This window comes from Eleutherodactylus coqui, chromosome 13, assembly GCF_035609145.1.
Source record: "Eleutherodactylus coqui strain aEleCoq1 chromosome 13, aEleCoq1.hap1, whole genome shotgun sequence".
Classification (NCBI taxonomy): domain Eukaryota; kingdom Metazoa; phylum Chordata; class Amphibia; order Anura; family Eleutherodactylidae; genus Eleutherodactylus; species Eleutherodactylus coqui.
Window position 1 is genome coordinate 29,499,837 of NC_089849.1, and position 14,693 is coordinate 29,514,529.

General features: G+C 46.2%; 1 protein-coding gene across 6 annotated transcripts in view; it reads right to left on the reverse strand.

The window, feature by feature from the left end:
* Positions 1 to 260: 260 nt before the first annotated feature.
* Positions 261 to 14,693, reverse strand: part of ACBD4 (acyl-CoA binding domain containing 4) — a 42,507-nt gene continuing 28,074 nt past the window's right edge. For 3 of the 6 annotated variants that reach the window (XM_066587704.1, XM_066587707.1, XM_066587705.1), the window contains exons 6-11: positions 13,413 to 13,577; positions 11,308 to 11,405; positions 11,094 to 11,217; positions 8,493 to 8,689; positions 7,215 to 7,265; positions 261 to 4,392 (exon numbers count right to left, since the gene is read on the reverse strand). In XM_066587704.1, the coding sequence (XP_066443801.1) occupies positions 4,285 to 4,392; positions 7,215 to 7,265; positions 8,493 to 8,689; positions 11,094 to 11,217; positions 11,308 to 11,405; positions 13,413 to 13,577 (743 nt within the window). In that variant the 3' untranslated portion in view covers positions 261 to 4,284. The remainder of the gene's footprint in view (positions 4,393 to 7,214; positions 7,266 to 8,492; positions 8,690 to 11,093; positions 11,218 to 11,307; positions 11,406 to 13,412; positions 13,578 to 14,693) is intronic. The other 3 variants (XR_010787581.1, XR_010787580.1, XR_010787579.1) reach the window with 3 other exon arrangements.

Below are 14,693 nucleotides of genomic sequence, written 5' to 3' on the forward strand. Positions count from 1 at the left end.
AGCTTCTCCATGCAGAACACAGCATGCGGTCTGTGTTATCTACTCTCCGACTAAACGCTGGATTTTATGCTCGCCTAAAAATCATCGTTCAGCCTAAGAGTGAAAGATGGAAGCATTTACACACAACGATTATCGCTCAAAAGCCATCGTTTAAGCGAATTTTGAGCGATAATCGGTGCGTGTAAATGGGGCTTTACCCACCAGCTATATAATGTATACTGCTGTGTAGACCCGGTGATGATTGCATACCCAAGAAAAGATTTCAGATGCAAAATATCTTTTATTTCTTCAAGCAGGTGGAATATTGATTCACAAAATATAATATAATCGGAAACTAGGTCAGTTTAATGAACGGCTGGAGGGAAGGGATTAAATCTTCTTGAGAATCTGCATATTAAGGTGTATAAAATATTATTAATCTTGAGTGCGGAACTAGACAGTTCTAGGTAGCGCTAGTTGCAGCATGATCCGCTCGCCTCCTCCTATCCTGCCGGGACATGTTTTAAATGTACAATATATTGTATAGATTTGTGAAACAATTGGCCGTGTTGCTGTACTGATAGGTGGGGGTCTCAAACAGGGGTGTAGCTATAGGGGGTGCAAAGGTAGCAGTTTGGAGTCTTCGGCCCTTCTAGGCAGACACCTATAAATGGCTTATGGTAGGCAGAGGGCCGTATAGCAGATTTTGTATGGGGGCCCAAGAGCTTCTAGTTACGCCTCTGGTCTCAAATACGGTAACAATCCCCCCCACTCCTATCAGAAATGTATGATATATACCAGGGGCGTAACTATAGAGGGTGCAGGGGATGCGGTTGCACCCGGGCCCAGGAGCCTTAGGGGGCCCATAAAGTCTCTCTTCTCCATATAAGGAGCCCAGTACTATGAATAAAGCCCTGTTACAGGTTTTGCATTGGGGCCCAGAAACTTCAAGTCATGCCTTTGCGCAGCATAGTTTAGGTATGGGTACGGGTACAGATAGAAGGGGGGCCCCAGATCACCTTTTGCATCAGGGCCCCTGAGCCTTTAGTTACGCCCCTGATATATACTATCGATACACCATAAATGTCTCAGATGGGAACACTCCTATTGCAGCCCTTACAAGTGATACAATCTGACACTGCAGCCCTCTGAGCAGAAAAGGTTTTGCGCTGCAGCCCTATAAACTACGAGATATTCGGGGATGAAAATACACAGCATATAAGATCACCAAAACCATTTTCCGAGGTGTGTATGCCAAGCCTAGCGAGATCACTGCAAACAACTGGTTTGTCTTGAAGCCATTCGACATGTAGAGACTGTGTCCTGCACTTGTGTGATTGTATCATGACAGCGGAAGGCCAAGTTCTCCATCAATGCCATATTACAATGTACTGGTTGTAATCCCCACTTCTGGTTGAAGGACGGATCTACAAAGCCTGGCAGGCACAATGTAACCTTGGCAGGTCCATGAAGAAGGCAACTGATATGTTGTGGTATAATCACTGTATTAGAAAAGCAGCGTGCAATGTGCATTGAGAGGCGGAGTGTATTTATAATGATGAGATAGATTTTGCTAGTGTAACTCTAGATATAGCCCTGAAGGGGTTGTCCAGGATTGGAAAAACAGGAGTTTTTTTTTTTCTTCCAAAAAACAGCGCCACACCTGTCCACAGGTTGTGTGTGGTATTGCAGTTCAGCCTGCATCACTTTATGGAGCTGAGCTGCAAGTCCAGAAACAACCCATGGACAGATGTGGCACTGTTTCTGGAAGAAAGCAGCTATGTTTTTCTAATCCTAGACATCCCTTTAATTCCATGCATCCATCGAAACCATCGTGTGATACAGTCTCCTGGGAAATATGCAATACCCTCAATTCTCTCGCCTTACTTGGTTCGGAGGCCAGCTCTTCCGCTTTTGAGTGGCTGTGCAGCCCACCCTCCTGCCCTTACACGCTGCAGCGTTCTACTGTTCTGCTCTTGCCCTCTACCTCAGCCTTTGCTCCTACCCTTGTGTGCATAAGTGGTGTCCTCTCTCCCCCTTGCTACCTCCATTACTGGCATTGTGCATCTCAGTGGCCTCCCATCGTGCAGTTGCCAACCTCTCTTGCCTTTGCACACCTCAACTTTTGCCCTTGTATACCGAAGCAGCCACCCCTACTGCCCACCTCTGTGGCCTCCTGCCCTTGCGCACCTTCCCTTCTTACCGTCCTGCTCTTGACCACTACCACAGCCATTGCTCCTGCCTTTGTGTGCCTAAGTGGCCATCTTAGGCACTTTCTTACTGTCATCCACCTCCACTTCTGGCCTTGCCAGCTCTTCTGCTTTTGAGTGGCTGTGCAGCCCACCCTCCTGCCCTTACACGCTGCAGCATTCTACTGTTCTGCTCTTGCCCTCTACCTCAGCCTTTGCTCCTACCCTTGTGTGCATAAGTGGTGTCCTCTCTCCCCCTTGCTACCTCCATTACTGGCATTGTGCATCTCAGTGGCCTCCCATCGTGCAGTTGCCAACCTCTCTTGCCTTTGCACACCTCAACTTTTGCCCTTGTATACCGAAGCAGCCACCCCTACTGCTCACCTCTGTGGCCTCCTGCCCTTGCGCACCTTCCCTTCTTACCGTCCTGCTCTTGACCACTACCACAGCCATTGCTCCTGCCTTTGTGTGCCTAAGTGGCCATCTTAGGCCACTTTCTTACTGTCATCCACCTCCACTTCTGGCCTTGCACATCTAAGCAGCCTCCCCGTCTGCGCTTACCCACCTCTCCAGCACTTGCACACCTCCACTCCTACCCTTGTGTGCTAAAGACCCATTTACACATGACGATTATTGCTCAAAATTAATTCAAATTTCCGAAAATGAGCGATAATCGTTACTTTTAAACGCTGCCATCGTGCACTTTTCATCTGAACAACGATTTTAATGTGAACTTAAAATCCATTGTTGAGCACAGAAAGATAAAGTATCTCTCAACAGACCACATACTGTGTTCTCTGCGGGAGATGGGAGATTACAATGTACTCTGCAGGCAGCCCCGAGGAGAACAATACAGCTGTTTGCATGGCAGAACCTGTGATTAGTCATGTGCTGGGCTCTGCAAACAGCGCCTGAAGGCCCATTTACATGTAAATGAAGATGATAAAGTGTTAATGGACATTAGATCGCTAAAACTTTCAATCTTTCGATTGTTTGAAAGATTATCTTTGCATGTAAATGGGCCTTAGGTGGCCTCACCCACTGCTCACCTCCATGGCCTCTCCTCCTGCCCTTGTGCGCCTTTCCTCCTGCTCTTTCGTGCCTTTTCTCCTGCCCTCGTGTGCCTAAGCAGCCTCTCCCTACTGCTCACCTATGTTTTATCTTCCTGCTCTTGTGCACCTTCCCTTGTCTGCCCTTGTGCACCTAGGTGGCCTCCCCTACTGCTCCACCTCCATGGCCTCTCCTCCTGCCCTTGTGTGCCTAAGCAGCATCCCCTACTGCTCATCTCTGTGCCTTCTCATCCTGCCCTTGCAAACCTTACTTCCTGCCCCTGTGCCCCTCTGTAGCCACCTTTTCTGCCCTGGCGCCTCTCTGTGGCCACCTTTTCTGCCCTGGTGCCCCTCTGTGGCCACCTTTTCTGCCCTGGCGCCCCTCTGTGGCCACCTTTTCTGCCCTGGCACCCCTCTGGGCCACCTTTTCTGCCCTGGCACCCCTCTGGGCCACCTTTTCTGCCCTGGCACCCCTCTGGGCCACCTTTTCTGCCCTGGCACCCCTCTGGGCCACCTTTTCTGCCCTGGCGCCCCTCTGGGCCACCTTTCTGCCCTGGCGCCCCTCTGTGGCCACCTTTTCTGCCCTTGCGCCCCTCTGCCACCTCCCTTCCCGCTTTGATTATCGTCCTGCTGTCGAGTTCCAGGTCTCAGCGCCATGACCTGCTCTCCAGTTCTGTGCCTCTCTTCTCCTTGTCTAACATCATGCTGCCTTTCACCGTATGCTAACAATTTGACTGTTTGTTTTGCGCTTTAGTTGCTTGCTTTCTCTAAGTTAAAAAAAACCCCCTATTTATCAACTATTCCGCCCTGCAGTGCCTACAGGGGGTAGAAGTAGCAGACAGTCTAGAGAAGATTGTATAAGGAGGCAAAGAAAACAATGTGATATAATTCCTAAATCAACAAGACAGAATTAGAGTAAAATCATTAACCCATTGGAGAGACAGCGCTCCGGGCTAATTGACCATTTTTGCAGCTGTCTCCTTTAGAAAACAGCTGGCCGGAGAAATTCTGATTCATTGCGTCCATCCAGATCTGGTTGTGTAGAAGAGGCGGCCAAAACGAACATGTCATCTCTTCCTCCATAAAAACCTGCGCAGCAGCCAGTGTGCGACGAACGGCCAGAGAACTATGAACAGAAAGGTCTGAGACCGAGCCAGCAGAGGACGTCGGCGGTGCTGTGAGATGAGACAAAGCAGATACATTGTAATACTATAAAAACAGATCAGCGTAAAATATTGTTTTCCGTGTAACAGACAGCCCGCGCTCCTGCAGCCAGCTTATGCGGATGATTTATTAGTTCTGCTCAAAATTTGATAATCTCCCCCGAAGGAGACCCATTTAATCCTATACACAATCATTATTCACTCGTTCCAGAAGAGGTGGGCAAGAGCAAGACCCTAAGGGCGCCATTACACGGGCGCTGTTAATGCTCGGGTGATAGCGCTCACGTTTTAGTAGCGCTAACAGCAGCTGCTACTGGTTGTATAATAGTACCCTACCTAAGGCTGGCTCCACAGGGGACAGGAAAAAAAATTGCCCGATTTTCACACAATTTTCGTTTAGTTTTTTTCATCTCCCATGTATTCCTATGGAGGCTTCTTTTTAATCGCATTGCAACACTACAATTTTAACATTGAATTATGCGATAAAAAAATTGCGCAAATTTGTTCCCACAATTTTATCACAGACAGCAGCAATGTGAGATTATTCTAAAAAAAAAAAAGCATAGGTGACGCTCACAAATCGCAGGGAGTAAAGATGTGATTTTGCTGCGATTGCCTCTAGTGAGGCATTTAAAGTGATTACAGTAGTTTTTCCGACCGAGGGATTTCGGGGCTGCGGCATCATTTTACTGCAAGCCGTTCCCCCGCTGTGTGCTGTCAAAGCCACCGCTGAATGCACCCAGCGCACTACTTAGCGCACACGTAGAATGAGAGGACTAATGTTCTCTATAGTCACAAGGTGCGTGCATCGGTGGTTTTGACTGCACAAGCAGGAGAACGTTGGGGAAGGTAAGTACAAGGGCTTAAACACATGAACGTGTTATAGCCCCATTATGCTGCCGTATTAATCATTGCCGCATAACGGGACAAAATGAAGCCATTGATTTCGATTGTATCGTTTTTACTATCGGAATTCTGGAACCTATCTTCCTGCTTATATTTTAAACTCCTCGGCTATGGCGCGGAGTTTGAACGGCTGTCGAAAAAGATTTTAAAAAAATGTTCATGTTCAACTGTAGTGGCCAGAAGTCTATGTTGCTGGCCCCTCCGTAAGGCCTCCTTCCCACGAACGGATTTCCGCCGCGTAATTCGCTGCATTGCCTGCAGCTATTAGGTTCTATTGAACCTAATAGCTCAGTGCTCACGGTGCGGAATTCCACACCGTGAAATCTTCCGTCCTCACCCGCGGCATGCTCTATTTGCCGCGGGTGTACGCGCAGACGGCTTCCATTGCAGTCAATGGAAGCCGTCCGTTCACGCTATCTTCCGCTGTAGCAGTGGATGTATTGGTCATCCCTCTCCTAAGGGTGTCCTGAAGAGGTCCAGCACTGCCCTGGCTGAGGCTACGTGTGTCCCTCCGGCAGGGAGCCTGGTAAGTGCCACCATGACAAGTGACCACTCTACCCTCCCAGCTCCTCAACGTATGCCCTGTGTACAGAGTCACCCTACGGGACGCTGCACAACTAAGCTCCGTAGCGGCGAGCGTAGTTGTGCATACGAATGTCTGAAACCACTTTGAGGGCTTAAACAGACGAACGTGAATTCCAATTCACTTCTGTGGGAGTTACAGACGCAGTGCAGAACAGTCACTTTCGTTGTTTCATACTCCCTGCCACCAGTGGCCATGGAGGTAAGCTGGGATGGGATCAGTGCATCCCTGTTTTGGCGATTGCTGCCGATCCCAGATGTGGGCCCACATCTATCAGACAATAATTGCACATCCTGTGGATTTGCCATAAATGTTCAATGCGCATACTTTATTAGTTTCTATCTGTCTGTCAGTTTTCTACATTCTCTAATGTTCAATACCTTTTTTTTATAAGCCCCACATATAGAGGACACCGTCTCTGGAGAGAAATCTACGCTATTATGTATATTTGTGTGTACTGTTACTTAAGGCCCATTTACACGCAAAGGTAATCTTTCAAACGACTGAAAGATTTTTGATCTATCTGCATAAAATGTTAATGGCCATTAACACTTTATCATCTTCATTTGCATGTAAAAGGGCCTCCAGGAGCTGTTTGCAGAGCCCAGCGTGTGATTAATCACATGCCCAGCTGTGCACACAGTTGCATTGTTCTCTTCATGGTTCCCGACAGATTACAATGTTATCTGCTGGCTTCCGTGGAGATGAAGTATCTTTCAATAGACCACATGCTGTTATCTCTTACTTCCTGAATAATGGATTTTAAGTTCACCTTAAAATCAACGAAAAAAGTGCCCGATGCCTGTGTTTACATGTCATGATTATCGCTCATTTTTGGTCGTTTGAACGAATTTTGAGTGATAATTATTACGTGTAAATGGGCCTTTAGGCTCTGTTCTTATCTGTGTTGCAGACACCATTGTAAATTACATGATATTTGAAGAGAAAAAAAGCACTGCATAAACCCAGGAGACCCGAAAATAAGCCAGTGGGTCTGTTGGGTGCAGGTTGTATCTATTGTATGAAGGTCTCAGCTGGGCATTATGGCCTTTTTTTTATCAATGGAAGCCACAACTCAAGCGTGAAACAAACCATAGGGTCCTTATATACAGGTTGATTCGAGCCTGATGGTGAGTATCAATCACGTAGGCGGATGGCGAGTGGCCTTTACACATTTGTCGTCTGATCGTTGCTTCCTTCACAAAGGGCAATGATTGATCAAATGAATGAATTTTCGTTCCCAATCATCAGCCTGTGTGAAAAGCCCTTTAGTTATCTAACTTAATGACTACAGTGTTTAGTTGTTGACATTGGCCCCCGATTCATCTGCTGATTACTGACGTACCGGCACTGTATGGGATCTCTGGATTTGCCCCTCTGTGTTCTGCCGCTGGTCCTGGGAGAGAAGAAAGGATCTTTGTTTAGTATGAATAGGAAATGACAACCAGAAACCTAAAGCTTATCTGAACTGATCTACTCTTTACTCAAATCAGTCACAGAGAGACAAAAAGGCGGCCTTTAGCACAACGGTTGCTGTTAAACTTTTACAAGGGCCGAGAAATCGTTCAGATTCCCGTCTTTATCGAAGATCTGAACAATTTTCATTCAGTCTAAATGAATGCACGACTGAATGAGGAACGATAAATTAGTTCGGCGTTCAGTTTCTACATCCCTAATAGATCGAGCGATGTAAACAGGCAGTGGTTCATCTAAGGACGACTGCCTGTTTACTGTGAATGGGAGGTGGGTGGGCTGGAACGATCGCCGGTATGCTTCGCCTCCATTCACTAGCAGTGATCATTCCCGTATAAAAGCACAGAATCCATCAGCACTGGGACAACCTGTTGGGCATCTGCACCCCAAAGTTTTTTTTCAAAAACGCCTTGCATCACTTCAGGAAGTAGAGATCCTCAGCCAAGCCGGAGGATCGACAAGCATTTCCCATTGTTTTCAGTTGGAAACCTCGCATTGCTTTACATGCACCTCGCACGTCGTGCAATGCTTTTCCAGGCCCCATTAAAAACAATGGGTAAGCCACTCCAAGGGAAAGCCACAAAAATAGGAAATGCCGCAATATTTTCCCGCACCGTGATGCAATGCGGGTAAAAAAAACCCTGCTGCGAGACCAAAACTAACCACAAACCATAGCAGCGAGTGTTTTTTCGTAGACCAGCAGGAGCTGTTCAGTTGAGGAGGACTTGCACATTTTTGGGAACTAGTGAGTGTCAAAGGGAACTGGTCATGACTTCTGAGCCCCATAAATTAAGTTATGGGGCTCAGAGGTTGGGTACGGGGTGTCCAGGAAACCATGTTTTATACTCAACGGGCACACAGTCACTGCACGGTGCCCCCCCGCCTACCCATCAGCATGACCTTTTTCAGTCCGCTCTGCGCTCATGCACTTCCATTCATCTCTATGGAAGCACAGAAGCAATAATCATTGGGATGGCTGTTGGGCGCCTATGTGCCTGACAGTCATCCCATGTAAAGTGGGTCCTTCTTCAAGACACAACTGTAACATTGTTTGCTCATTCGCTAAACGATAATCGCTCCGTGTAAAAACACCCTAACTGTGATTGGTGCTATCTGTATAACATAAGTGATCAGATCGGAGGATCAGAACCTGTAAAGCTCTCTCCAGGCTTTCGAGCCGCTGACATAGACCCTGGATTGAGGCTTGCAGAGCCTCCACCGTGGCTTTGATTTGAGGGCTCAAGTGGTGCGGGGCACTTCGGCATCTGGTCTGTAATCCACTGGATGTGTCTCCACCGTCTTCTTTGCTGGGACTTCTCCGCGAGACGTCATTATTTGACTGAGGACCTAAATGGAAGGAAAAACACTTTCTGAAAAGCCGTGTAATCCCGCATAAATTATACTGAAAATCTGATTTACATTTCTAAACCCCTCAACGGAGGCGAAGCGCTTAGTCTGCAAGGCAGGATCATCATACCCCCTGCAACTATCCATCTCTTCCTACAACCATTATCATAAATGGTAATAAATCTAGGAAGCGCCAACATCACATAATGCTGGAAAGAAGCATTGGAGATATTATAGGCCTGATGACCTTTATCGTGTGCTGCCAAACATTCAGCATGTCTGCAGTTGGTTAAAGCTCTCTGCATTCTTCAAAGACAAGGCAATAAAGGAAAAATATATATATATTTCCGCAGAAGTTCCTGATCCTTCATCTTGACGTCACAAACTCTTAGGGTGGGTTCACACGGGGCGGAACTTCCGTGCAGACTATTTCCACGGAATTCTAAATTCTACAAGCATTCCTAAGCCTGAGACTAAGCAACCAAGTGGACGAGATTTTCAAAGATCTCGTCCGCACGCTGTGGACAGTCCGCTGTGGACAAGCCGCGTGGAAACGGACATGTAGCGCAGAATTCAAATCCGCGACATGTCAGTTGTATCGCCATCTCCGCTGTGGGCACTCTTTTCTCTATGGGTAAGAGATTTCCACAGCAGAATACAGGTGGACAAGCCGCTTTAAACCAGCGCCAAATAGCACAGGGTTTTGAAACAGCCTTTCCGCTGTGAAAATCTTGCAGAATTTCTGTATGGTCCCGCTGCAAGATTTCTATGGGATTTCCATCCCGTTGGAACCTTCAGGGCGGCCATACAGGTTTTATGTGTGTTAGCCGAACCCACCAATGATCTAATGTGTATGGTAATGTTCTGACTCTCTTCCGAAGGCTGTACTTGGGGGTCAGGAAAAGGGTTGCACATTTTGGAATTCAACATACCCGATCCTATTGTTTTCAAGGGAGATAAGTCACCAACAGAGGTGTCTGGTAGCGGCTCAAGGCGACTTATCTTCCTTGAAAACAATAGGATCGGGTATGTTGAATTCCAAAATGTGCAACCCTTTTCCTGACCCCCAAGTACAGCCTTCGGAACTACTAAAGTCTAATTTATAGTCCGAATTTGCTGATAGCGGTGGAGACGGACGACTATTTAATGTATATTAGGTAGCTAAACAACCCCCCCTCGATACCATCAAAAAGAAGAATTGGAGATGTTGAATTTCAATGCCCAATCCTTTTGCCTGGAAGGTAAGCCAAGACCAAAGTTGACTGGCTGCGGTTTACAAGCCGAATATTCATGTGTATGTGAGCCAGTAAAACTGCTGTTGGGCAAACGATTGTTCATTGATAGCTAATTGAGAACACATGCATGCTGAGCAAAGTGACCATGTGTATTTTGGCTCGGAGAGGGGGGGGGGGGGGGGATAGCCGTCACAGCTATCCTATGTGTATGACCAACTATCAATACTATTGATAGTTGGCAACCTAAAGGGTTTATCCCAGCAAAGTCATTTATACTGTGGATAGGTGATAGATGATTGATCACTGGCAATATGACCCCAAGGAACCCCAGCGATCTCAAGAATGCTGCACCCAAGTTCGTGACCACTGCTCCATTCACATCTATGGGGCTGAAAAGATAGCTGAGCACTGGGCTCTGTAGACAGTGAATGGAGCAATGGTCATGCATGTGCCACACATCTCCATTCACCTGGTGGACTCAGGGTGCATCATTCTCGTGATCCATTGGTTGAACCCCCAGCGATCAATTTATCACCTCTCCTATGTGGATGGGTGATGAATAATTTTGGTGGGGTACCCCCTTTAAAAAGGCTGTCACACCAAAATGAGTTAGCCCCTCCCTACAAGATAGTGGATAACTTACTGATCGGTGGGTTTATGAACACTGGGACTCCCATCAATCCTAATAATGGCCAAACACATGAATCAACGGAACGGCGGTCGCACATGCATACTGCTGCTCCATTCATTTCAATGGGACTGCTGTAAAGTAAAGAGCATTTGGATGGCTGTTCTCAGGATCAGTGGGGGTCCCAGCAGGGGCGTAACTATAGAGGATGCGGTTGCACCCGGGCCCAGGAGCCTTAGGGGGCCCATAAGGCCTCTCTTCTCCATATAGGGAGCCCAGTACTATGAATAAAGCATTATAGTTGGGGGCCCTGTTCCAGGTTTTGCATTGGGGCCCAGGAGCTTCAAGTTACACCTCTGGACCGTCCCAGCAGTCAGTTTTGGTGGGACACCCCTTTAACCTTTGTGTGATGCCAAGAAGACAGCATTGAGATAGAGTTATTCCATTCCAAAGCTGAATTTTCTAATTTTTGTCTAAGGTCACACTCTGAAGGTAAACATATACTTAAAGTCTTCTGTAACACAATTACTCTGCTCTATACCCGAGTCGTTGTCCTTTCGTCTGTCTGCACTTTTCCTCCTTGATCTAGTCTTGGTCTTTTTATGCGGAACATCAGATGCTTGAAATAAGTGTGGATAAATTCTAGAATCATTATCTTCACTTTCCTAAAAGGGAAGACATTACAGGGGTAGATTACATAGACTTCTTCATAGGTTTCAAACTATTGAAACAGTTCTATTACACTAGTGTCCCACCTTATCAGACCCCAAGTGTTCCACACTGTCAGCATACGCATTATCAGACCCCCAGCTCTGCAGCGTCTGCTTGGATTGCTCTTGATGTGTTGTCTCACCTAAATTTGAATACGTAATAGTAAAATATATAAATAGATTCACCCAGAAGTTAGACTATATCCTACAAGAGAGCTCAGAAGAGATTACGGGAGCCAAAAACATAGTAATAGGTTAGGATGCATTTACACTGTATTTGCAATGCACTTTTGGCATATGCGTAAGGACAACTCCCAACGCATAAGTGCATGGCCGGCCTTAGCTATATTTGACCCATGCAGTTGCACAGAATATCGGTCACTAGTTTGTAGGGGTGTCACCAGGCACATGTAATTGTCCCCCTTAGGTCCATGGGGCCAGATAATCTTCTTCCTCTGTTGGGCAGCATCTTGTGGATCTACAGGTCTTGCTCCTCGCCCTCTACTGTTATAAGCTTGGTTCTGGTACAATATTTATGTATGGGGATTGGTTCTGGTGCTGTATTTATGTTATGTGCTTGGCTCTGGTACAGCATTTATTCACTGAGCTGTTCTACCGTAGTATGGGTATGCTGCTATCTGCACAAGCAAAATAAGACAGACTGCCCATCAGTGCTATATATATATATATATATATATATATATATATATATATACACACATATATATACACTTTGTTGACAAAAGTATTGGGCCCCCACCAATCCTGTGCTGTGAGGCGAAGGGCATATGCAGATAAGATGTTTCAGCGTTGGTATAAAGGAGAGTATCACACAGGCATATCCTAGTACAGAAACCATCAGAATGCCAGCAGGTGTAGAGTTGACAAACTTCTAACGCTGTCTGGTGGGAAGATGTCACCTCAGCAACCAATCGATACGGGGCACGCAGCGCATTTAGCCCTTCCAAAGTCCACTGTTGGCAATGTGATTCGGAAATGGAAACCATCTGGTGTGTGCGGTGCTGCCACATTTGGGGAGACTTCGTGAACTCACAGAACATGGACAACAAAGCCTTTACGAGCTGTGAAGGCATCATGCACATCGTCTGCCGAAACACTTGCTTGGGAGATCTCACAGGGCATTGGCACCAGACCCATCCCTAGGGAATTGCATGTGAAGGGTGACCATGGACGAGCGGCTATACACAAGCCCAACATCACAGCAGTGATTGCACAGAGGCGCCTGTGATGGCACTTGGAGCATCGATCTTGGACTATAAATGAGTGCTAGCAAGTATTGTGGACAGCTGAATCCTGGTACACCATCTTCCATTTGGATGGCCACACTTGGGTGTAGTGGTTGCCTAAAGAGCGGTTTATACATGACTGCATCATCCCAAAGGTGAAGTTTGGAGGAGGTTCTGTTATGGTGTAGGGGTATTTCTGCTGAGAAGGACTAGGGCCATTGTTTATAGTGAAGTCCACCCTCAATGTCAATGGGTACAGAAAGATTCGGGACAATGTGGCATTACCTACTCTGAGGCAATACTTTGGTACAGCTCCGTGTCTCTACCAACATGTCATATGGCACGCGGTGTTCAGGCTTGGTTTGAGGAGCAGAACGTCTGCAAACTTCATTGGCCAACCCAAAGTCCTGATCTCAATCCCATCGAGCATCTCTGGGATGAACTAGAACACTGTATCCATGCATACCCAACAACGCCGATCTACACCCACATTATTATCAGAAGCTCTCTTCGAGAAACGGAGGCAAATTTTTTCACACATCTATCAAACTTTGGTGGAAAGCATGCTTAGGAGGGATACTGCAGTCATTGAGGCCAAAGGCAGTCCAACACCAGATTAAATAATATGAATAAAATTGAATTTTATCACCCTCTATGAGCGTACCAATACTTTTGTCAACATAGAGTAATTTTATTCTTATGAGGGGGGGGTAAGCCACATACCCTCAGATTAGCCCTGTTTAAGTAAAACATATCTATAAACACCCCTTCACCAGACGGAGGCCAAAAAAATGTCCTTTTGACCTCCGTCAGACTAGTATAACATCTCCAAGCAACTAGTGCAGCTTGGACATTTCCAATATTCCAATTTGGTCAGTACATCGGAGTGGATTACACACTGACCTAGAGGATCTCTTCTTTGTTCTAGTCCTGAGGGTGCACCAGGCTCCATCATCTCTGTTACGGTTGCAGGTAGTCGGGTGTCTCTAGTACGTTGGTCCCCTATTTCTTCACTCTTCCCCAGTATCATCAGTTGATTCATATATTCAGAAATCTCATTTCCTGTAACTTTAGGAGGTTTATAGACAAAGAGGGAGGCAGAGAAAACATCAAACAGGTCCACCAATGACAAGACCTAGGACCAGAGGCATCACTTGGATAAATGTCTCTAACTAATTTCTAATGACTTCATATGCCAGTGTACAGTCATAATGGTGGCACCACCCCTCATGCTAAACGCCCCTGTTTACTCGCCCCTCTTCAAAAGCAGTAAGAGCAGTAAGGCGACATGTTGCACAACAAAAAATTGCATAAACGTCATGCAACAGAAAAAGTTGTGCAAAAGAAAAAGGCGCATGACTTGTCTGCAGTTTTCTGTAGCACATGACTCTTTCAGAGCTCCAATTTGCTTGTTAAAAAACAGCCAAATTGCTGGAAAGTCACAGTTGCATTCCACTGACATTGATATCTATGGAGGAAAAAAAATAAATCCCATGTGACCTGCAACCAAAATCCAACCTCCTTTGATTTTCTGCAACTGTTGTGTTGCAGTCTTGTTAGGTCACGATGTGATCAGCAATCATTAGATGCGACATCGATGGGCAGCTTAAAAGTTGAAAAAAATTGCAAACTTTAGTCTGCGATTTATTTTTTTTTACACCAAAAAAACCTCATGCAACACACTTCCTCTTTGAGTTTCAATTCCTCACCGACATGAACTCGAGAATTACTCATTTCATCTTCGCTGATACATTGAAACAAAGTATCAGAAGAGGAGAGAGATTTGTCATGCTGATGGGTTTGGATCATAGGGGATTGGGATTATTCACCCTGGAAAAAAGGCGGTTAAGGGGCGACCAAATAACTATGTATAAATACATGAGGGGACAATACAAGGATCTGTTTATACCCAGGGCTGCGATGGTAACAAGAGGACATCTGCTACGTATAGAAAAAAGCAGGTTTCATCACCAACACAGAAAAGGGTTCTTTACTGTAAGAGCAGTGAGACTGTGGAACTCTCTGCCTGAGGAAGTGGTGATGGCAAAATCCATAGAGGAGTTTAAAAGGGGACTTGATGTTTTTCTAGAGGGGAAGGATATTACATTATATAAATTTTAGGTGACCAGCGGGCTGTTAATCCCAGTATACAGAAAGGTAGGAACTATTAGGGGTTGATCCAGG